This window comes from Orcinus orca, chromosome 6, assembly GCF_937001465.1.
Source record: "Orcinus orca chromosome 6, mOrcOrc1.1, whole genome shotgun sequence".
Lineage (NCBI taxonomy): Eukaryota > Metazoa > Chordata > Mammalia > Artiodactyla > Delphinidae > Orcinus > Orcinus orca.
This window is the reverse complement of record NC_064564.1, coordinates 38,893,108-38,918,324: the sequence shown is the minus strand read 5'-3', so window position 1 is coordinate 38,918,324 and position 25,217 is coordinate 38,893,108. Positions and strand designations below refer to the sequence as shown.

The window sequence follows — 25,217 nt, the reverse complement described above, 5'->3', positions numbered from 1 at the left end:
GCCCTTATGGAACACGTTAGGGGGACTCAAGGAGCAAGGTATTCAACTATGTAGTCATTATCCTTATAAGCTAGGACTATATCCATCCCACAATAGAATTCAAGTAGCTGAAACAGATTTATGTTTAAATCCCGTAGGCTCCATTTGGCTGGGCTGCTACCAAGAGGGTGTACCAACCAGGCCAGCCTGCAGTTGTCAGTAGGGGAAAGAAAGAAGTGTCATGCCCAGGGCAGAATTCTGGATTTTCAAAGTAGGTTTATACACCCCTACCCCACCCCTTTTGTCCTTATCATTACCTAGGAAGTGGGCAAGAGGAGATGATCCCTATCTGGAGACAGCCCCATTCAGTGACCAAAATACCTAGTACTGAAGCATGTGAACTAGGAGGGGATGAGGGATATAGAGTAAGAGATCTTTTTGAGTCGATTTCTGAGGTGACTGTTCCAACACTCAACTATACCAGATGTCTGTGGATAATAGAGAGCATGGAAAGTCCTCTAAGTACCTTGGCCAGTAGCCCATTGTTGAGTGGCTTTTGCAATAAAAAATATACCATTGTCAGACTGTAAATGGTCCAGAAAGCCAAAAACATGACACATTAGTTTCAAGGGCCACAATGTTGATTGGACTAGACCAATAACACCCAAGCTGAAAAAGGTCAAGAGCAGTGAGGTACCACCAGTAGCCCTGAGACAAGGGTCTAACGTCCAATGTATTCAAAATGCCAGGAGTGGGTGGGGGCCACACTCATGCAACGTGGCCTTATTCTATGTGAGACAAATGCGTCACCTTTTGTCAGCAGTCCAGGTCTGACATGCAGTGGTAGCCTTTGCATCAGAAACATAGACTCTTCTACTCTGATCAGTGTGGATCATGTCCAGTACAATGACGGACACAGGCAGCAGTAGTGGCAATAAAGGCAGTGCAAAGCTCTGTCAGCAGCTTGACTCCAGTTAGTCTCATCAGAACGGCTCCACCATAGATATCTATATGAGAGACCCAAGTGGTTGGGTCAGCAGCTGTGGTTTGTTTCCACAGTTCACATCTCCACAGAAGATGAGTGTTTTTAATCTGCCAGTCTGTAGTTTTCAAAGTACAGACCAAAGAGCTAGGCCATTGGCAACAGCCTAAGAGTCAATACAAATATAACAAGGTTCATCAAGAGGACTGTTGGTAAGAGATAAGAGAGTGGCCTTGAATTCTGCCCACTGAGTATAGTGACCTTGTCCACTTTAGGTTCTACATGTTAACAGTGAGATTGAATGGCTGCAACAGGTCCAAGAACTCCTATCAGGTCTCGGTGTAGCCAAACCATCAGTGAATCAGAACCAGGCATTTAGGGGAAACTGTGAATTGAGGATCCCATTGAGCCGGTGGCTTTGCTTCAAGCAGAAAAGCCAGAGGGAGGAGAAGGTGAAGGATAACTTTTCTGCTGGGGGATAGCTACCACTTTTTCATATAAAACCAAGATGCCACTGGGGCCAGAACAGTGGTATTCTTGAACATATTTCCATTGACAAGCGAGACTTACTGATCCCTTCTCACCTTGGTGTCTTTCAGTCCAAGTTGTCCCAAGGAGCACCTACAAATGGAGGTTGCCATTGTCAGAGGCTCCAGTGGGCAAAATCATCAGTCCTGTAGACTTGTAGCTGAAATCGTGGGGCCTCAAAAGTACTAACATTTCTCAGGAAGTGCGAGACCTCCAACTTTGCTTTTCTTTTTCAGGATTGTTTTGGCTATTCGGGATTCTTTGAAATTCCATAATACATTGTGGGATAAATTTTTCTATTTCTGCAAAAAGTGTCCCTGGACTTTTGGTGGGGGTTGCGTTGAATCTGTGGATTGCTTTCGGTGGTGTTGACATCTTGACAATATTGAGTCTTCAATTTGTGAACACAAGATGTCTTTCCGTTTGTGTCTTCTTTAATTTCCTTCAACAACATTGTGTAGTTTTCAGTGTATGTCTTTCGCCTCCTTGATTAAATTTATTCCTAAGTATTTTATGCTTTTTGATGCTATTGTAAATAAAATTGTTTTCTGACTTTAAAAAAAACGTACTGGGGCTCCCCTGGTGGTGCAGTGGTTGAGAGTCCGCCTGCCGATGCAGGGGACACAGGTTCGTGCCCCGGTCTGGGAAGATCCCACATGCCACGGAGCGGCTGGGCCCATGAGCCATGGCCGCTGAGCCTGCGTGTCCAGAGCCTGTGCTCCGCAACGGGAGAGGCCACAACAGTGAGAGGCCCGCGTACCATAAAAAAAAAAAAAAAGTACTAACATTTCTCTACGTGCAGCTCTTCCCAATCAGGAGAATCTCTTCTGGCATTTATGGTATGAGGAAACACAAGTATGTAACGCGTTGATTCCTACTGTACATTTAGATGTAAAAGTAACAGCAACAGTACGTTGAATTGGCTTGGAGGGTCCCACCCACAAGGTCATGTCAGCTCTCCTTCCCGAGGTGAACCCTGCCTGAACCCCATTAAGCTGAATCCAGGAGCCAGTTCCCCTGTGGGTCTGGTAGAATGGTGACTTGGGCACCTGTATACAGCAGAGCCATACAAGTTCGACTTCTTCCCCTCCTCAAAGTTTCCCAGCATACTTGCCAGGTGCATAGACCTCCAGTGCCCCATGTTGACATAGAAACCTTGGCCCCTCCCCTAATCATCTTTCCCTTAAAGTAGCTGAGACTGGGGTAGAGGAGAAGGGAGGGAGTAAGAGGCATGGAAGGAGAGAGTGACCGTGTGTGGAAAACAAGGTGCATTGACTTTGTTTTAAGCAGTGCAGTGGCTGACCTCAGCTTAACCAAACAAAATTCCAATGTTTCAGTCCACCCAAAGTCATTATTTGCCCACATTATTTCAGCCTTAGGCTCTGTGGCAGCTGCAGCCACGGTTTCCAGCTATGGCAAGAGTTTGTGTCCTTCAGCTGACAACCTTCTTGGAGGAGTCCACCTTAATCTGAGCCATCTGTTGCCCCATTATCAAAATAAGATATCTTAAATTAAATGTAAGTGCTAGGGGGAGTTTTCCATGATATCAGGGCTGATTGCAAGAAGTTATCTATATTTCTTTGGGTCTGTTTCTCAATCTTCATTTGGTTACTTCATCAGCATTGTAAACCCATCTGGGGCAGTAAGAGCCTTAATCTAAATGCCTCATTTACGGTTTCCCACAGGCATTAGTCTGCCTGAGGAGAATCTCTCTGAGAGGGCCAAAGCTTCTTTTAGCAGTTTGGATGTGCTGTTAAAAAAAAAACAAAAACAGGTTTCCCACCTAGGCCGCGGCTAGGAGGTACAGCCGACCTGGGGGACCCGGGCGGCGGGTGCAGGTAGGACCCGGGAGGGTCGGGCCCGAGGGGGCGGGGGTCGCGGTGTCCCGACCTCTCCCGGCCGGACCGCCCCCTTGGTCCTACCCGGCGCGCGCGGGGTCGTTCCGGGCAGGCACCGCCGACCCCTTCACCGACTGTGCACCTCTCACGGCCCTCAGACCTCTCCGGACTTAATTTCCGGCTCCCGGCCTCATGGCAGACAAGAAACTGGTGGTCGTGTTTGGAGCCACAGGTGCCCAGGGGGGCTCAGTGGCCCGGACACTCCTGGAAGATGGGACATTCAGGGTCCGAGTGGTGACCCGGGACCCTGGGCAGAGGGCAGCGAAGAAGCTGAGGCTGCAAGGTGCAGAAGTAGTGCAGGGAGACCAGGATGATGAGGCCAGCATGGAGCTGGCCCTGATCGGGGCTCACGCCACCTTCATCGTGACCAACTACTGGGAGAACTGCAGCCAGGAGCAGGAGGTCAAGCAGGGAAAGCTGCTGGCCGATCTGGCGAAGCGCCTGGGCCTGCACTACGTGGTCTACAGTGGCCTGGAGAACATCAAGAAGCTGACAGCAGGGAGACTGGCAGCAGGACACTTTGACGGCAAAGGGGAGGTGGAGGAATATTTCCGGGACATTGGCGTCCCCATGACCAGCGTGCGGCTGCCCTGTTATTTCGAGAACCTCCTCTCCTGCTTCCTGCCCCAGAAAGCCCCAGATGGAAAGAGCTACTTGCTGAGCTTGCCCATGGGTGATGTGCCCATGGACGGCATGTCTGTGTCCGACCTGGGCCCCGTGGTGCTCAGCCTGCTGAAGATGCCCGAAGACTACATCGGCCAGAACATCGGGCTCAGCACCTGCAGGCACACGGTGGAGGAGTACGCTGCCTTGCTCTCCAGGCATACCAGGAAGACCGTGCGAGATGCCAAGATAAGCCCCGAGGACTACGAGAAGCTTGGCTTCCCCGGCGCCCAGGACCTGGCCAATATGTTCCGTTTCTATGCCCTGAAACCTGACCGCAACATCGAACTGAGCCTGAGGCTCAACCCCAAGGCCAGGATGCTGGACCAGTGGCTGGAGCAGCACAAAGGGGACTTTGCAGGACTGTGACCCTGCCCACCTCTCAACCCCATCTGGGGGGACGGGAGGTATAGTCACAGTGATCCTTTCTTGTGTTACAAGAAAGTTTATTTTTTAAATAAAGGCCATTGTTCTCACAGATGGCTTCCAAAAAAAAAAAAAAAAAACAAAAACAAAAAAACCCTTTACTGTCATCTCTGGATAGATCTAAGATTAGCATGATAGACTTCAAGGAAGGGATGAGCTAAAGAACAATTCAACTGTTGCCATTCTTAACAAGCATTGTATGCCCACTCCCTAGCCAACCAGCCAGAGTTCTAAAAATTTGCCTGGTTTCTGCCATAGCAGTTGCAAATTTCCCTCTTATGTTCAATGTAGTGCATGTCTCTGTCACTGTTGTCTAAAAGAGGGCAAAACTTAGTACTATTTGTTACAGTGGGGTAAACCTGAGGCTGATCTAGTATCAGCCTCTACTTGCCCTACTTGCAAGCTATTGGATTAGTCTGCCACAGTTTTGTGGATGTGGACAGAAGACACAAGGCTCCTATGTCATAGGCAAAGGACTTTATTACTTGCAGCAACAGCAGTAGGCAGAGGAGCAGCATTGTCATGCACCATTTCCCCAGGCCCCAGTTCCCACACAGCAAGGCAAAGAGGACCAGTGTCATCTGTACTTGCTCTGGGTTGTGTTACATGACAGGGTTCTCTGAGCTTAGAGAACCCAAATCTTTTGTAATAGGCAGTAAACTGGGCTGGTCTTTGCCCTGGAGGGGAACACTATGGTCCAAGGCTGTAAGTACACCTGCCCTTTGATCCAGAAGGATCAAATCTTCCAAGGCTGCTGTTCACTGTATAAGCATCATTGAAAAGATAAAAGGGGTCAGTGCCTCCTCTCACCAGACATGCAGAAATGCAACAGACCAATGGAGAATTGTCTTCCAACATAGTCTCATAACAATTTATATTTGCCTGAAACTCTCTAGCGTTGGAAAGTTCTTGAGACTATATTTATTCTAGCCCTCTCCATCCTTAGAGACATATCTGAGAAAAGACTATCAGACAGATGTCAAAAAACTTTTTCTATAAAGGGCCAGGTAGTAAAGATGATAAACTTTGCATGCCATGGAATCTCTGTTGCAGCTACACTGCTGTTGTAGCACTAAGCAGCCATAGACAATAATCAATCAAGTGTTACAACTTCATTTACAGACACTGAAATTTTAACTTTATGTAATTTTATGGGTCATTAAATATTATTCCCCTTTTGATTTTTAACCATTAAAAATGTAAAAAGTTATTAACTCTCAGGCTGTAGAAAAATAGGTAGAAAAATGAGCAGCAGGCCAGATTTGGTCCATGCTGCTTAAAAGAATAAGATTCTCATAAATTGACATGAATTCAATTAGGAGATGGCAACATTTTTCATCTGTTTCTTTCTAAGTACCTATTCCCCAAGTTGGGGGAATTTACAGTTGCAGAAAAATAAAACCACTTAAGTACCGAGGCTTACAAAAATGCTAATTGTAGGATGTGATGGTTAAATTTCTGTGTCAACTTGACTGGGACATATGGTGCCCAGATTAAACATTATTTCTGGGTGTATCTATGAGGACGTTTCTGGATGAGATTAGCATTTGAGTCAGTAGACTCAAGTCCTCAGATGGGGACTTCCCTGATGGCTCAGTGGTTAAGAATCCGCCTGCCAATGCAGGGGACACAGGTTCGATCCCTAGTCCGGGAAGATCCCACATGCCGTGGAGCAACTGAGCCCATGTGCCACAGCTGCTGAGCCTGCACTCTAGAGCCCGCGAGCCACAACTACTGAGCCCACGTGCTGCAACTACTGAAGCCCGTGCACGTAGAGCCCGTGCTCCGCAACAAGAGAAGCCACCGCAATGAGAGGCCCATGCACCGCAACGAAGAGTAGCCCCCGCTCACCGCAACTAGAGAAAGCCCGCGCGCGCAGCAATGAAGACCAACGCAGCCAAAAATTTTAAAAATTAAATAAATACATTTTTAAAAATAAATAAATAAAGCAGATGGCCTTCCCCAATGTGGATGGGCATCATCCAATCCTTTGAGGGTCTGAATAGAATGGAAGGGCAGAAGAAGATTGAATTCTCTCCCCTGCCTGACTTCAAATTGAGACAGCAGCTCAAACAGTCAGGAAGACTGTTCTCGACTAGGACTTACACCATTGGCACTCTAGTTCTCAGAACTACACCAATGGCTTTCCTGGGTTCCCAGCTTGCAGATGGCGGATTGTGGAACTTCTCAGCCTCTGTAACTGCATGAGCTGATTTTATATATATATATATTATATATATATATATATATATATATAAAAAATATATAATATATGTATATTTGTTTATATTTATGTTTATTGTTCTGGAAAACAGACTCGACCATGTATTAATATGACTAGCTTAGTTAATACATAAGGCCTTCCTAATATTCTTCAACTAAGTTTAAGGGGAAATGCTTAGTTGTTTACAAGATAAAGTTTTTGCTTTCTTGGAAGATTAAACACTCAGTTTCAATTGTGGATAACCAAGGTATAATCCCTAAAGAGTATGACTGTATTAATATACATGTCAGCAGATGGTATCATAGCCTGAGTTGGGTAGGGAGGGAGTAGTGTGGAATTGGTAATCTAAATGTGAAAAGCAAAACTTAATAGCTTTTAGCAGCTAGAAAAGGATTTCTTAAATAAAACACAAAAAGCACAAATCATAAAGAAAACACTGACGTAGTTAATTACATTAAAATGAAAAATTTCTGTGCATCAAAAACTTCCAAACAAAATGAAAAGACAAGCTATATGCTGAAAAATAAATGTGGGAAACTTATAACCAACAAAGAATTAGTATCCAGAATGTATAAAGTATCAATTGAGTACAATCTCAAAAACGTTGAGCAAAAGCTGCAAGTTGCATATCATGATCTATAGTTTATCATTTATATCAAGTTTTAAAACATGCAAAACAATGTTACATTAAAGTGTAAAAACGTGCCTAGGCACGACAACAAAAACATCAGGATAGTAATTACCTCTGGGATGGAGGGAAAGGAATGATAATTGGGGAAGGATATGTGTGTGGGGGGGAGGTGCTCTGTTTTATCTCTATTGTTTTATTCTTTAAGCACATCGATACACAAATGTTTGTTGCATCTTTATCTAATCTTTTGTACCTCTGACATATCTCATTAATTTGGAGAGATTCTTTTCAAACCCTTCAAAACAAAGTAGTCTCCTTCCTCTTTCTCTTCCTGAAAGAGTCCTAAAATCATTAGGTGAGTGCGAGAATAGGGGAGAAGAGGCTAGGTGGTAGGTAGGCATTATAGCCTGAGCAAGGTGACAAGGGCATTCCCACATGGAGGGGATGGCAGCCCCCATGGGAGATTGGTTATAAACAGGGAAATGATACAAGCAGCTCATGCAGTTCAACATCAAAAAAACAAACAACCCAATCCAAAAATGGGTGGAAGACCTAAATAGACATTTCTCCAAAGAAGATATACAGATTTCCAACAAACACACGAAAGGATGCTCAATGTCACTAATCATTAGAGAAATGCAAATCAAAACTACGATGTGGTATCACCTCACACCACTCAGAATGGCCATCATCAAAAAATCTAGAAACAATAAATGCTGGAGAGGGTGTGGAGAAAATGGAACCCTCTTGCACTGTTGGTGGGAATGTAAACTGATATAGCCACTATGGAGAACAGCATGGAGGTTCCTTTAAAAACTAAAAATAGAACTACCATATGACCCAGCAATCCCACTACTGGGCATACACCCTGAGAAAACCATAATTCAAAAAGAGTCATGTACCACAATGTTCACTGCAGCACTATTTACAATAGCCAGGGTATGGAAGCAACCTAAGTGTCCATCGACAGGTGAATGGATAAAGAAGATGTGGCATATATATACAGTGGAATATTAGCCATAAAAAGAAACGAAATTGAGTTATTTGCAGTGAGGTGGATGGACCTAGAATCTGTCAAACAGAGTGCAGTAAGTCGGAAAGAGAATAATAAGTACCGTATGCTAACACATGTATATGGAATCTAAAAAAAATGGTTCTGGTGAACCTAGGGGTGGGGCAGGAATAAAGACGCAGACATAAAGAATGGACTTGAGGACACGGGGAGGGAAAAGGGTCAGATGGGACAAAGTGAGAGAGTAGCATTGACATATATACACTACCAAACGTAAAATAGATAGCTAGTGGGCAGCAGCTGAATAGCACAGGGAGATCAGCTCGGTGCTTTGTGACCACCTAGAGGGGTGGGATAGGGAGGGTGGGAGGGAGGGAGATGCAAGAGGGAGGAGATACGGGGATATATGTATACATATAGCTGATTCACTTTGTTATACAGCAGAAACTAACACAACATTGTAAAGCAGTTATACTCCAATGAAGATGTTAAAAAAATCAAAATGTGAAAGAATGAAAAAATAAAGTAAAATCACCTAAACAAGCAAGTACAAGGAAGGAGGAAGGATTACAGAGAGCGAGAGGAAGAGGAAGAAGGAGAGGTAAAGGGAGAGGAAGAGATGGAGATGGAAGGAGAAAGAGAGATGGGGGAGGAGGAGGGGAATCATGCTTTGTAGGCTGCTGGTCACTTGGGGAAAAACCAAGTATTTCAAAAGGAGTAGCTTCTCTCCAAAGTAGTAGCTGAATCTATTGGATTTAGTGTACTAACCACACAGAAGAAACAGGTCACATTGCAGTAAATGGGAAGAGAATATAGGCTTCACTGGAATACAAAAGGTATTTTTTTTGTTTACAGTTAGAGGATTAAATCTATTGTACCACTTTATTCTTCAACATTGCCTTTATTCCAAAATGCTCTAAAGGATAAATGCAAACCCTTATGAATTATATGATCAGTATTTAAAACCTAAGACTTAGAAAGGAGAGACTGAGGCAATGAACATCTAAGTAACTATTATCAGGTAAATGGTCAACACATGAAATGCACAGTTTGGGTTTTGAGTTCTCAAGTGTGCCTTGCTCACTAAAGGGTACTGCCTTTCACCAGTATCTACATCTCACCTCAGAAAAGTTACCATGTTTTCCATCTAGTGGAAAGACTGAATAATTGATACTTCTCAATCTCTGATTAATACAAGAGCAATAAACTGTAGGGGGCTTTATTAAACAGCTCGAGGGAACCAGGACAAAGAGAAATGATTTACATTAAATACTGAAGACATTAGCCCCAAATATAATGATATACCAAACAGGAAAATTGCATCCATGTTTTCCAAGAAACAGAACAGTTTTATTCTCTCCTGAATGGAGCAGTTGGAAGTAGACATCAACTGTTGAGCAAAGTACCTAAACAGCAGGGGACTGTGTCAATGATTTTTCTTTTTCCTGTTAACAGCACTATTAGAAAATGTCAAGTTCTCGGTCTAATGCATGCCAAGTTTTGTCTATTCTTCCGTTTTTTTCTACTCTTCAATTTTTTATTTTCTAAGTTTTACGTCAGTTAAGTTCTCTTGTTTGCGCAGCTTTCTTATTTGAGGCTTAGGAAGTACCTCACTGTCTTGATAGAGTTGTTTGTTAAACATGTTAAGCCTCTCTAAAGATAAGAAAGCTAATGAAGAAAAGTTTAAATTTATATTCAGAACTCTTAGTCTTTAAGCAGTAGTGTGCTGATAAACCGGTTGGGGTGAAGGTAGGGGTGCTGATTTGTAGCATTTATCCATTGCCAGTTTCCAAGGTGTAAATATTCCCACTAATATAACCAATTTTAGGCTATCAATGTGAAGTGACATTAATTGCGGAGTTGGAAGAGATGCACACAGTCAACTCTCAGGAGCCAGTAAAAGTCATGACCAACACATCACTGAGATCTTAAGTCATAGATTACTACCCAACATATAGTATTCTTGTTTTGGTATCTATATTTTTTAAAGTGCACCTTTAAAACTTACATGGTGTTAAAAAATTCCCTGATAATATTTTTTAAATCACAAAAATGCAAAATGGACATTTAGAATCTTCTAGAATCCTTGACATATACATAAGTCATTAAGAGGAAAGTGCCTAGTTTCTTCCTAGAAGAATTTATTTATTTATTTTTTGAAATATTTATTTATTTATTTATTTGGCTGTGCCGGGTCTTAGTTGCAGCACGCAGGATCTTTGTTGCTGTGTGCAGGATTTTTTTTTTTTTATTGCGGCACGTGGGATCTTTTAGTTGCAGCCCACAGGATCTTTGTTGCCACATGCAGGATCTTTAGTTGTGGCATGGGGGATCTATTTCACTGACCAGGGATGGAACCCGGGCCCCCTGCATTGGGAGCGCAGAGTCTTAACCACTGGAGCACCAGGGAAGTCCCCCTAGAAGAATTTAAATAGTTACTTTTATTTAAGTGGCTGGTATCCTAGGATCCTTTTCATTTTCTAACGTAGCATGGAATTGCCCTGTGGGAAATATTAAAACAAGAGATACTTGCAAACAGTTCCCCTTTTATACTAGTTAATTTTGTGATATGTAATACACAGTTACATATAGAAGGTGCATTATATATACATTTTAAAAAACATTTTTATATATAGATATAACTATATCCAGGGTCAAGAAATAGAACATTCCCAGCATCCCAGTAGACCCCCTAACTGTGTCTCTTCCTATCATAATCCTCTATGATCTGCTAGAGATAAACAATAAAATGACTTCCAGGATAATCAATGCAATTAAGTTAATTTTGTCTGTCTTCAAATTTCATATGTATAAAATCACACTATTTGTATCGTTTTCTGTCTTCCTTCTTTCACTTAGGATTACATTTGGGATATCCATCCATCATGGTGTTTTGTATGAGTGGGGCTTAATCCATTTCAGATGGATTTTTTCCCCCAGTTTTTCCCTTTTACAAACAACGCTTTTATGAATATTCTTATACACATAAAGCATAAGAGTATATATACTTATGAGTGGAATTGCTGGGCTATGGGGTCTGTGGGTCTTCAGCTTTTCAAGATAATGCCAAAATATTTTCCAAAACAGTTGTAACAATTTACACCCCATCAGCTCTGTATGAGAATTTTGATTAACCCCAAATTTTACAAACTTTTGGTATTATCAGACCTTTAAAATTTTGTCATTTTGGTTAGAGGTATAAATAGTTTCTCACTGTGGTTTGAATTTAAATGAAGCTGAACACATTTTCCTATTTTTATTGGCCATTTGGATTTCTCTTTATGTAAAGAGCCTGATACAGGGGGCATATTTTTTTCTGTTTGGTTTTAACAGTCTGCTGGGTATGTAATGGTATTTCACTTTGGTTTTAATTTTTATTTCCTTTATTAATAAAGCTGATCACCTTTTTATATGTTTACTAGCCATTTGGATTTCCTCTTTTGCGAAGTATCTCTTCAAGGTTTTTGCCCATTTTGCGACTCTGTTATTTTGCCAGTTATATATATTGCAAATAGCTTTCCCCACTCTGTTGATAGCCTTTTTATTCTTTCATCGTATCTGTTCATGAAAAGAGGTTTTTTAGTTTTAATTTAAGATAGTTAATCTTTTCCTTTATAGTTAGCGCTTTTTTTGTACTTTCGATACCCTGAGGTCATGAAGATATTCGCCTATGTTATTTTATTAGTTCCTAGAGCTGCCATAACAAATTACCACAAACCTGGTGGCTTAAAACAACAAGTTTATTCTGGTACAGTTCTGGAGGCCAGAAGTCTGAAATAGAGGTATCAGTAGTGTTGGTTCCTTCTGGAGGCTCTGAAGAGAGAACCTGTTCTATGCCTCTCTCCTGGTGAGAGTTCTGCTGGCTGCCAGCAACTCCTCACCTTCTTTGCCTTGTAGTTGCATAATTCCAGTCTCTGCCTCTATTCACTTGGCCTTTTCCCTTGTGTTTCTCCTGTGTGTCTTATTTTCTTTCTGTTATAAAGACACTCATTATTGGATTTAGGGCCCACCCTAATCCAAGATAATCTCGTCTTGAGATCCTTATTTTAAAAGCATCTGCAAAGACTCTTTTTCAAAATAAGTTTACATTGTGGGGTTCCAGATGAACATATCTTTTAAGGAGGGGCCACTATGCAACCCATGACAGTTATCTCCTAAAAGCTTTAGGGTTTTGCCATTCACAAATAGCTCTTCAGTCTATCCATAATTAATTTTTTGGTATGGTATGAGGTAAACATTTTTTGTCCAGTTGTACCAGTACAACATATTGAAAAGACAGTCCTTTCCCAACTGGTCTGCAGTGACACTCTTCTCCTCAACCAAGTATTGATACAAATGTCCTCTAAATAAGCTCTCTATTCCACCAGTTTATTTTTCTACTTCTGAGGCAATGTCATAGGCGTAGTTAATGTAATATCGTAAGAATTCTTGGTAGCTGGTAGGTCAAATCCTCCAAAATGATTTTTCATATTCAAGAGTGTCTTGGCTTTTCTTGGCCCTTTCCTTCGGCTAGTCAAGTACCACAAAACAAAGCAAATATTCTGTTGAGAATGATTGAGGTTGCTTTAAATCTATAAATCCATTTGGAGAGAATTAAAATCTTTAAAGCATTAGACCTTCTAATCCAGGAACATTGTATATCTATTTATTTAGATTGTTATTATCTCTCAATAAACTTTTATACTTTTCTGTTAACAGTATTGCACACCTGTTTTGGGACTAGTGGTATACATTTTTATGTTGTCTTAAATGATATCTTTAAAATTTTTAATTTTTAATTATTTAATGGGATATATAGGAATAATATACAAATTGTTTTGTGTGTTTGACTAAAGATGACTTTTTGTTGTTTTCTTTGCTTGTCTCGATCTTTTTTTAACATGGAACATGTATGGCAAGAATTTTTAAAATCTACTTTTTGGAGCTATAATTTACACACTATAAAGCACACTTAATTTTAAGTGCATGGTTCCATGAACCTTAATAAAGTATTCATCTATGTAACCACTACCACAATCAAGATATAAAACATTTCTATCAGTCTGAAAAATTCTTTTTTTTTAACGTTTTTATTGGAGTATAATTGCTTTACAGTGGTGTGTTAGTTTCTGCTTTATAACGAAGTGAATCAGTTATACATATACATATATCCCCATATCTCTTCCCTCTTCCGTCTCCCTCCCTCCCACCCTCCCTATCCCACCCTTCTAGCTGGTCACAAAGCACTGAGCTGATCTCCCTGTGCTATGCGACTGCTTTCTACTAGCTATCTATTTTACATTTGGTAGTGTATATATGTCCATATATACACTACACTCTCTCACTTTGTCCCAGCTTACCCTTCCCCCTCCCCGTGTCCTCAAGTCCATTTTCTAGTAGGTCTGCGTCTTTATTCCCGTCTTGCCCCTAGGTTCTTCATGACCTTTTTTTTTTTTGGAAGAATTCCCTTTTGTCCTTTCCCAGTCAATCCTTACCCTCAACCATGGCTCCAGGAAAATACTGAAATCTTGACTGTCATTATAAGATTAGTCTTCTCTAGAGTTTCATATAAATTGAATCAGTATGTAATCTTTTGTGTCTGGTTTGTTTTATTCAGGAAAATTATGAGTCATCCATATGGTGTAAATCAGTGGTTCTTTTAGTATTCCATTGTATGGATATACCTCAGTTAGTGTTTCCATTCACATCTTGATGGACATTTATGTAGTTTCCAGTTTGGGGCTATTCTGAATAAAGCTGCTATGAACTCGTGTACACATCCTTGTGTGGGCATGTGTTTTTCTACCTAGGAGTAGATGGAATGAATGGATGTGACTGGATCATATAGTAAGTATATTTTGCTATTAGGTGATGAAGCTTTATTATGATGAGTGTTTTTAACATAGTATATCTTACTCTGTCCTTTTAATTTATATGTGAAATTTCTTGTAGCTAGCATGTCATTCATTGGCTATTACTTTTATAAAATCTAGTCTGACAGTCTCTGCCTGTCAGTTGGAGTGTTTGTTTAATCACTTGCATTTAATGCACTTGTCAATATAGTTAGGTTTTAAATCTGACATCTTATTATTGTTTTCTGTTTGTTTCATCTGTTCTTTGTTGCTTTTATCCTCTCTTCCTGCCCTCTTTTAGAGAATTTTTGAGTATCTATTTGATCTCCACCACTAGTTTCATATGTGTATAATTTTTCCCCCTTTTTGTGATTGCTCTAAGGCATTGTTTCTCAACCAGGGGTGATTTTGCCCCTCAGGGGACATTTGGGCAATGTCCAAAGATATTTTTGGTTGTTACAACTGGGGTGGGGGTAGGGCTGCTGTTAGCATCTAATAGGTAGAGACCAGGGATGCTGCTAAACCACCTATCATGCACAGGATAGCGCCCCCTCCCCCAACAACAAAGAATTATCCGGCCCCAAAAGTCAGTAGTGCTGAGATTAAGAAACCCTGAATTTGAATTCATCGCAGTTTAACTTCAAATAATAATATGCCACTTCACATATAACGTAGGAATCTTGGGAGTGTATACTTCATTCCCCTCTCCTGTCCTTTGTGCAAGATAATGTTGTTCTATATTATATATGTAAGAAGCCCTACAATGCTTTCTTAGATTTATACTTAGTTATCTTTTTTTTTATTTTTTATTTTTTATTTTATTTATTTTTTTTTAAACATCTTTATTGGAGCATAATTGCTTTACAATGGTATGTTAGTTTCAGCTTCACAACAAAATGAATCAGTTATATATATACATATGTTCCCATATCTCTTCCTGCTTGCGTCACCCTCCCTCCCACCCTCCCTATCCCACCCCTCCAGGCGGTCACAAAGCACCGAGCTGATCTCCCTGTGCTATGCGGCTGCTTCCCACTAGCTATCTACCTTACGTTTGGTAGTGTATACATGTCCATGCCTCTTTATCGCTTTGTCACCGTTTACCCTTCCCCCTCCCCATAGCCTCAAGTCCATTCTCTAGTAAGTCTGTGTCTTTATTCCTGTTTCACCCCTAGGTTTTTCATGACATTTTTTTTTTCTTAAATTCCATATATATGTGTTAGCATACGGTATTTGTCTCTCTCTTTCTGACTTACTTCACTCTGTATGACAGACTCTAGGTCTATCCACCTCATTACAAATAGCTCAATTTCGTCTCTTTTTATGGCTGAGTAATATTCCATTGTATATATGTGCCACATCTTCTTTATCCATTCATCCGATGATGGACACTTAGGTTGTTTCCATCTCTGGGCTATTGTAAATAGAGCTGCAATGAACATTTTGGTACATGACTCTTTTTGAATTATGGTTTTCTCAGGGTATATGCCCAGTAGTGGGATTGCTGGGTCATATGGTAGTTCTATTTGTAGCTTTTTAAGGAACCTCCATACTGTTCTCCACAGTGGCTGTATCAATTTACATTCCCACCAACAGTGTAAGAGGGTTCCCTTTTCTCCACACCCTCTCCAGCATTTATTGTTTCTAGATTTTTTGATGATGGCCATTCTGACTGGTGTGAGATGATATCTCATTGTAGTTTTGATTTGCATTTCTCTAATGATTAGTGATGTTGAGCATTCTTTCATGTGTTTGTTGGCACTCTGTATATCTTCTTTGGAGAAATGTCTATTTAGGTCTTCTGCCCATTTTTGGATTGGGTTGTTTGTTCTTTTGTTATTAAGCTGCATGAGCTGCTTATAAATTTTGGAGATTAGTTATCTTTTTAAGAAATCAGAACATGAGGAAAAATATTTTTTATATTTACCCAACATTTCCATTTTGCTGCTGCTCTTCATTCCTTTGTGGAGCTCTAGGTTTCTATCTGGTAGTATTATCTTTCTGCAGAGAGGATTTATTTCACATTTCTTTGTAGTGCACACCTGCTGGCAATGAATTACCTGAGCTTTTGTTCATGTGTTTCACCTATTTTTGTTTTTTGCTTTTTGGGGTTTTTTTTTGCGGTACGCAGGCCTCTCACTGTTGTGGACTCTCCCGTTGCGGAGCGCAGGCTCCGGACGCGCAGGCTCAGCGGCCATGGCTCACGGGCCCAGCCGCTCCACGGCATGTGGGATTTTCCCGGACCAGGGCACGAACCCGTGTTCCCTGCATCGGCAGGCGGACTCTCAACCACTGCGCCACCCTGGAAGCCCCACCTATTTTTGAATAATATTTTCACTGGTTATAGAATTCTGGATTGACAGTTACCTTTTTCCTTTCACATTTCAAAGATGTCATTCTGTTGTCTTTTGGCCTGTATGTTTCTGACAAGAAGTCTGTATAAATTCTTTTTTTTATTTTATAGATTTATTTATTTTTATTTTTTATAAATTTATTTTATTCATTTATTTTTGGCTGCATTGGGTCTTCATTGCTGCATGCGGGCTTTCTCTAGTTGCGGCGAGCTGGGGCAACTCTTCGTTGCAGTGCACGTGCTTCTCATTGCAGTGGCTTCTCTTGTTGCAAAGCACAGGCCCTAGAGCACGTGAGCTTCAGTGGTTGTTGCACGTGGGCTCAGTAGTTGTGGCTCATGGCCTCTAGAGTGCAGGCTCAGTAGTTGTGGTGCACAGGCTTAGTTGCTCCGCGACATGTGGGATCTTCCAGACCAGGGCTTAAACCCGTGTCCCCTGAATTAACAGGCAGATTCTTAATCATTGTGCCACCAGGGAAGTCCCTGTTTATTTATTTATTTATGGCTGCTTTGGGTTTTCGTTGCTGCACGCGGGCTTTCTCTAGTTGTGGTGAGTGGGAGCTACTCATCGTCGCATTGCACAGGCTTCTCATTGTGGTGGCTTCTCTTGTTGCGGAGCACGGGCTCTAGGCACGTGGGCTTCAGTAGTTGTGGCACGAGGGCTCAGTAGTTGTGGCTCAGGGGTTCTAGAGTGCAGGCTCAGAAATTGTGGTACACGGGCTTATTTACTCCTCAGCATGTGGGATCTTCCCGGACTAGGGACTGAACCTGTGTCCCCTGCATTGGCAGGTGGATACTTAACCACTGCGCCATCAGGGAAGTTCGAATACTTTCTTTAGCAGTGTCTAATCTGCATTAATCCCATACAGTCAATTAAAATTTTTTTTCAGATATTATACTTTTCATCTCTAGAAATTCTATTTGGTTCTTTTTTTAATGTTTTCAATTTCTCTCCTTATGTTCATGTTTTTCTTTGAATAAACATATGTATCATAGCTGTTTTAACATCCTTGTTGCCAGTTCCATTATCTCTGCCATTCTGAATCTGTTTCTATTGACTGATTTTCCTTTTAATTATGTGTAACACTTTGCTGCTTCCTAAACATGACTAATGATTTTTTATTGGATGTTGGATATTGATATTGTTAATGCTGATTAGTTCAGATAAGTTTTGAATTCCAACTATTACTTAGATGTGAGAAGAAAAAATTTTCCTAGTCTATAAACTGACAGATTTGTAGGACATTTAGAAGAACTGACAGGTTATATCCAGCCTTGTTCTCCTTGCTGTAGGAGGTTAAAATTGCTTGAAAATTAGTACGATTACTCCTGCACTTGGATTTCATTTTGCTCTTTTGATCTGGATCAACCACACTTTTCTGTTTTGAGTTGCCTTGACTGCTGCAAATTTGGTACCTGATGTTCTCTCAGATAAATGTTGGTGACATTAGTAAAGTGCTTCATTTTTAGGTGATAAATATCACATTTAAGAAGTCAGACTAGGGACTTCCCTGGTGGCACAGTAGTTAAGACTCTGTGCTCCCAATGCAGGGGGCCTGGGTTCGATTCCTGATCAGGGAACTAGATCCCACATGCATGCCACAACTAAGAGTTCACATGCCACAACTAAGGAGCCCATGTGCAGCAACTAAGACCCAGCGCAACCAAAAAAAAAATTCAGACTAGGGACTACCCTGGTGGTCCAATGGTTAAGACTACAGGCTTCCATGGTAGGGGTGTGGGTTCGATCCCTGGTTGGGGTACTAAGATCCTGCATGCAGCACAGTGTGGCCAAAAAGAAAAATAAATGAATAAAATTTAAAATTTTTTTAAAAAGTCACACTAGAGATACTTGACATTTTCTACACAAGGTACAATAGGTCAGTTGCTGAAAGCAAAAAAAAAAGTCAGTTTTTACAAGAAAGTATCTGTGGTAACTTATTTCTTTAATATTTTCTTTCTATAGTTGTAAATCTTTCTTCCCCTTTGTATATCAGGAATGTGGTTCTTCAGTTGGAGTTCACCTTATTCACAATGCCCCACTGAAAGCAATTCTAGCTCAAATGAGACTCCTTTAAAATAGGCTTCTATTGTACATAAAGTTCATTACTTAAGAGATGTTATAACAAACAATACTATTTGCTTCATCCAAAAGAGTGTTATACATCTGATATATCTGTAGACAGCTGGTAACTTTTGTAAATAACTTATTCTTTAAACTTTGAAGTGCTTTTCCATCACTTGATAATGGTAATTTTCAGTCATTTGGTATCAATATATCTTGATAGTCACTGTTTAAATACTAAATGTGCATTCTGTAGTTTCAAGAGTTCTGTGAAGAACATTTACTTTTATACCTTAAAAGGATTTTAGAGCTTATCTAATAAAACTTTTAATTTACAGATAAAGAAATCAAGATGAATTTTATAGGTGAAATTGAAGTTTTGTGAACTTAATGATACTTAAGAAGTACTTTGAAAGCTCAAATGGAAATGACTACTTTAATATACATATCAGAAAAAGCAGTGGTAGTATAGTGATTATCAGATTTTAACATGCATAAGCATTTCTTGGGAAGTTCATTAAAACTTTAGATACCCAGACCCACCTACAAAATTACATGTTTTTTTAACAAGCGCCACCAGTTAAATCTAATGCATTTGATCTGCAAACCAGTTTGAGAAACAGATATAGTAGAATGGAACTGCATTCAGAATTCTAGTACCTGGCTCCATTATTTAGTCACTGAGAGATCTTATGTAAGTCACTGTTTATTCTAATTAAAAACTAGTAATATCCTGGTTCCACAGGTGAGAGCAGATCCTTTTCATTCTTCTAGTGAGCCATTTCATATAGAATATAAACTTATCCATAATCTTGTCTTCTGTCTTCTCAGTGGGGAGTCAAGATGAAGATCTCTAGCTCAGGGTAAAGGGAAGGAAAGCTCTCACCACTCTAGGCAGATATGGTATACTTGGATGGTGGGAAGAGCTGGAGGAAAGGTATCATACCATCAACCTAGAGGTGAGGGAGGAGCATCTAAGGAAGTCAGGGAGGGACATTTATTCACTGAGTTAGAGCATGTTTAATACATACCAAGGTATGTGGCTTTGTTCATTCAAACTGCCCAGAAGAGGGCCATAGAACCCTCTATTTCAGGCTAACTGGATGCACTAGCAGCTCATAGTGAGAGCCACTATATTTATGGGCTTGACTCTCCCTGTGCAGTTAAGCCCCTCAAACTTTTGAGTATCTAATAGCATGTTTTTCTGAATTCAAACCACTGTGATGTAAGCAATTTGTATCATCTTGCTTATTAAATTACTAAAGCTTATAGCCTTTTATGGGCTAACATAGTGAGCAAAGGGAGAGATAGTCTTTGTTAAAAGTGGCATTTGTTTGTGCAGAAAGAGGTTCTCCAAAGGGGGAATATTCTGTATATTTCTACCAATACACATGCTGTAACTCTGGGTCTCAGTTTCCTCATCTGTAAATTGAGTAGGTTGCATATGTTCTTAAGATTTATTCAACCTTTTAGTAGTCTCTGGTTCTAGTGGTTGCTAGATTATGAAGACTTGGTTATGGTGGTTTCTTTTTTATATGACAGAGATTTTAAATTAGCCTCAAATAATTACTCATATCTCATTGTAAATAAATATCTAGAATGTTTCATGACCTGAAGACTTGCTGGATTCATTCATCATTCATTAAGATATTTGTATTAAGAATCCATGACACACCACGCACAAAGTACTGTGGATACAGTATTACCAAAAGACATGACCCTAGCTCTCATAGAACTTACCTTATAGTAAAAACAAACAAGAAAAACAAAACTATAAAAATAAGATAATTTTGGATATTAAGTGCCAAAATTTTTTTAGTGTTAAGATGTAATAGGGAGTAACTAGTAAGAGTTACTTCAAACAGAATAGTCAGGAAAGGCCTCTCTGAGATGACATTTGAACTGAAACCTGAAGTATGAGAAGGAGCTAGATATTGAGAATTGAGAAAAGAGCACCATAAGGAGAGAGAGCATCAGGTGTGTCTTAGTCCGTTCTGGCTGCTATAAGAAAAACACCATAGCCTGCATGGCTTAAACAACAGAAATTTATTTCTTATAGTACTGGAGACTAAGAAGTCCAAGATTAAGGTGCTGGTAGATTCAGCGTCTGGTGAAGACCCACTTTCTGGTTCATAGATGGCTTTCACGCTGTGTCCTACACAGCAGCACAGAGGGGAAGCAAACTCTCTTGTGACTCTTATGAGGGCACTAATTCTATTCATGAGGGCTCCAACCTCATGATCTAATCACTGTCCAAAAGTCCCACCTCCAAATACCATCACATTGGGGATTAGGTTTCAGTATATGAATTTAGGGAGTGGGGGACACAAATATTCAGTCCATGGTAATGTGCAAAGGCCTGCCTGAAGTGAGGAAGAACTTAGTGTGTTCAGGGATCAAAAAGGAGTCCAGTGTGTCTGGAGCATTATAGTCCAAGAAGATGGGAGAAGTAGAGGGCAGCCCATGCTTACAGGGTCTTGTATGCCACAGAGGTAGGTTTGAATTTTATTTTCCATGCAATGCAAAGCCAGTTAGTGACTTTCTGCAAAGAGTGGCATGGCCTGATTTACATCTTTTTAAAAATTGACATGGTTGTATGTGAATGGTGTGGGTGCATGAGCAAAGGCAGGAAGACCAATTAGAAGGCTAGCACTAGTCCAACGTAGAGATAACGATGACTTGGAATAGGGTGTTGGCAATGGAGCTGGAGAGATATGGGCAAATTTGAGATATGTATGGAGGAAAACTTGAGAGGACTTGCTAAGATATGGGATGATGAAGAGGGAGAGATCAATGATGATAGATTTTTGACTTAAGTATCTGCATGGATATTAGTATCATTTATTGAGAGAGGAAGAGTTGGGAGGAGAGGGAATAAAATAAATTTGATATGTCTCTTAAATATGCAAGTGAGGATAAAGTAGTTGGATATGTTATCTATTTATATCCAGCCTGTCTTTAAGGGGGAAATCAGGTATGGAAATATAAATTTGAGAGATATCAACATATTGCTAGTATTTAAAGCATGGTAATGGATGAACTCACCTAGGGTGATAGAGTGAGAAAAGCAGACATCCCAGAACTAAGACATGGAGCACCACAATATTTAGAGGTCAGAAATGCTGTCATAACAAATCGCTATAAATTGGTGGCTTAAAAGAACATAAATATATTCTCTCACAGTTCTGGAGGCTAGAAGTCTGAAATCAAAGTGTTGGCAGAGTCATGCTTCCACTGAAGGCTCTTGGGAAGAATCCTTCTTTGCCTCTCTCAGCTTCTGGTTTGCTCCTGGCAATCCTTAGTGTTCCTTGGCTTATATACCTGCCATCGTTGCAATCTCTGCCTCTATTGCCACGTGGCTTTCTTCCCTATGTTTATATGTACAAGTTTTCCTCTCTTTTCTCTCATAAAAGTATCAGTCATTGGATTAAGGGCCCGCTCTAATCCAGTATGACTCATCTTTTGGATTCCACATATAAGTGAAATTATACAATATTTGTCTTTGTTTGACTTATTTCACTTATCATAATACCCTCTAGGTCCATCCATGTTGTCCAAATGGCAAGATTTCATTCTTTATGGCTAATTTTCCATTTTATATACATAAAATGTATATACACACACAATAAAGTAGACAAATCCACAATAACTGTCAGATTTGAACATCTCTCTCTCTCTCTCTCTCAGTAACTGATAGAAAAGAGGATAAAGAATAGTTAAGGATATATTAGATTTGAAGAAACTCAATCTAATCGGACATGTATAGAATACTAAACACTGCGTCCAACAACTGCATGAGACATATTCTTTTTAAGCCCACACATAACATATACTAGTTAGATCACATATTGGTGCATGAAGCAAATCTTAACAAATTTCAAAGTACTGAAATCACAGAATGTTTACTTATCCCATATAACTATGTGCAGCTCTATGCCAATTATATCTCAATAAAGTTGTGTTACAAAAAATTAACTTTAGGGGCTTCCCTGGTGGCACAGTGGTTGGGAGTCCGCCTGCCGATGCAGGGGACGCGGGTTCGTGCCCCGGTCCGGGAGGATCCCACGTGCCGTGGAGAGGCTGAGCCCGTGAGCCATGGCCGCTGGGCCTGCGCATCCGGAGCCTGTGCCCCACGGCGGGAGAGGCCACGGCAGTGAGAGGCCCGCGTACCGAAAAAAATAATAATAATAATTAATTTTATATAAAATGGTACAGTTAGTACCCATTATGTATATTGAGGTATCAAGAAGAAAATTCTCTCTTCCTTAACAAATTCAGAATGGGGAGCATATTATATAAGTTATACAATAAAATAATTCACATTTTAGTTTGTTATATGAATATCAAAAAACTAATTTTTGAATAGATGTCACCAGAACAGTACAATATGATTAATGATAGTAAAACTTCTAAAATTCTGAAATATTTTTGAAAGAACAAGGGAAACATCAAGCTGGTTGACTACAGTTTTACAAGTTTTCTTGCAGCCACACAGTCATTTTGATTCACAAAGCTACCTTCCCTGGTTCAGTTCTATTATAGTGAAGGGTTCTGGATTAAAAAGCAAAACTTCAATGTCCAGGAGATGTTCTGTATTAATTAACACAATTCAGTTGAACATGTCAATAAATAAGTTACTACAACCTACTTCCGTAACAGGAAATAACACAAATCCAAGCAGTAATACTTTTTCTTTTTTTTTTTCAATTACAAAAAATGGTGTATTAGATAAAAATTGAGGGGAAAAACAACCCATAATTCTCCATTATCCCCCATCCCCACACAAGCAGTGTTATTTTGGAATTACTACTTTCCAGTTTGTCCATATGCATACTCATTCACTTTACCCGTAATGAGTGTACAAGTTTTTATATTTAAACTTTGTTCAATATATTCCAAGTTTTTACAGAGTTGTTCTAATTATACTTTTCTTAAAGGCGCATAAATACTAATTCCCACTGATGTGTTAATTAGTCATTCGAGTTGGGTATTTGGGTTAGACACTAAAGCTAAATGTTTGGGTTACTCCATGGTTCCCTGTTACATTTACTGTTATACCTGTATAGATCTTTTAAAGTTTATTCTTCTCTCAAGCTGTTTCCTTAGGATAAATTATCCAATATTGGGAATAAGTGGGTATAAACATTTTTCGGGCTCCTGAAATATATTACAATAGTACTTTTCTAAAAGGAAGAAATCAAAGTGCAAGATTGCTAATAGTACATATGGGTGTCCACTTCAAAACAACCATACTAGCAGTGGGTGTTAACTTTAAGTAAATAACATTTTAAATTCAATTTAAAATTTACCCCAGGACAAATTCATCAATGATTTACATACTTTGGAGGATCTTTCACTTACCATCTTGTCTGTTGCTTCAGGAATTATTCTTTCATGGAAGTTTACTAATGTCTGATCATGAAATCATTTTATATTTCTTTTTTAAGTCCTTAAGTTCTGTTTAAACATTCTTAAACCATTATAAGGAAAGTACATCATTCCATTATCAGAGAGCAGCTTAACTTAGAATTGAACGATGAATCAGAGAGGGTTGACATGGAAACCAAATTACATAATGGCAAGTAAATACCTAATTGGTGGGCTCTGAAGTCAATTCCTCACCGCATTCCCCCAATCTCATTGTTTTTTCTTTAATTGGGGTATAATTGCTTTACAATGTTGTGTTAGTTTCTGCTGTACAATGAAGAAAATCAGATAATATGGGTACATACATCCCCTCCCTCTTGGACCTCCCATGCCCCGGCATCCCACCCATCTACGTCATCACAGAGCACTGAGCTGAGCTGAGCTTCCTGTGCTTTATGGCAGGTTCCCATTAGCTATCTGTTTTACACATGGTAGTATATATATGTCAATCCTAATCTCCCAATTCGTCCCACCCTGCCCTTCCCCTCCATATCCACATTTCCATTCTCTACATCGGTGTCTCTATTTCTGCCCTGCAAACCACTTCATCAGTACCATTTTTCTAGGTTCCACATATACACGTTAATATATGATATTTGTTCTTCTCCTTCTTAGTTTACTGTGTAGGACAGTCTCTAGATCCATCCACGTCTCTACAAATGACCCAATTTCGTTCCTTTTTATGGCTGAGTAATATTTCATTGTATATATGTACCACATCTTCTTGATCCATTTGTCTGTCGACAGGCATTTAGGTTGCTTTCATGACCTGGCTATTGTAAATAGTGCTGCAGTGAACATTGGGGTGCATGTGTCTTTTTGAATTACAGTTTTCTCTGGGTATATGCCCAGTTGTGGGATTGCTGGGTCATATGGTAGTTCTATTTTTAGTTTTTAAGGAACCTCCATACTGTTCTCCATAGTGGCTGTATCAATTTACACTACTGCCAACAGTACAAAAGGGTTTCCTTTTCTGCACACCCTCTCCAGCATTTGTTGTTTTTAGATTTTCTGATGATGCCCATTCTAACTAGTGTGAGGTGATACCTCACTGTAGTTTTGATTTGCATTTCTCTAATAATTAGTGATGTTGAGCGGCTTTTCATGTGCTTCTTGGACATCTGTATGTCTTCTTTGGAGAAATGTCTATTTAGGTCTTCTGCCCATTTTTTGGATTGGGTTGGTTGTTTTTTTAATATTG

The 25,217-nt window shown here is 40.0% G+C and overlaps 1 protein-coding gene and 1 long non-coding RNA gene across 3 annotated transcripts in view; both read left to right on the top strand.

Moving 5' to 3' along the window:
- Positions 1 to 25,217, top strand: part of LOC117198590 (uncharacterized) — a 66,328-nt gene that overhangs the window by 9,084 nt on the left and 32,027 nt on the right. The gene's annotated exons all lie outside the window — the stretch shown is intronic.
- LOC125964607 (nmrA-like family domain-containing protein 1) lies at positions 3,264 to 4,528 on the top strand. Of its 2 annotated transcripts, none has more exons than XM_049710797.1 (2): positions 3,264 to 3,290; positions 3,486 to 4,528. In XM_049710797.1, exon 2 carries the CDS (start codon positions 3,520 to 3,522, stop codon positions 4,417 to 4,419), a length of 900 nt encoding a protein of 299 aa, XP_049566754.1. In that variant the 5' UTR covers positions 3,264 to 3,290; positions 3,486 to 3,519; the 3' UTR covers positions 4,420 to 4,528. The 2 variants fall into 2 exon arrangements, with proteins under 2 accessions (XP_049566754.1, XP_049566753.1); XM_049710796.1 differs by having other exon boundaries at positions 3,264 to 3,327.

Coding starts and splice junctions, on each gene's coding strand:
- LOC125964607 (XM_049710797.1), top strand. CDS start 3,520: ATGGCAGACAAGAAACTGGTGGTCGTGTTTGGAGCCACAGGTGCCCAG.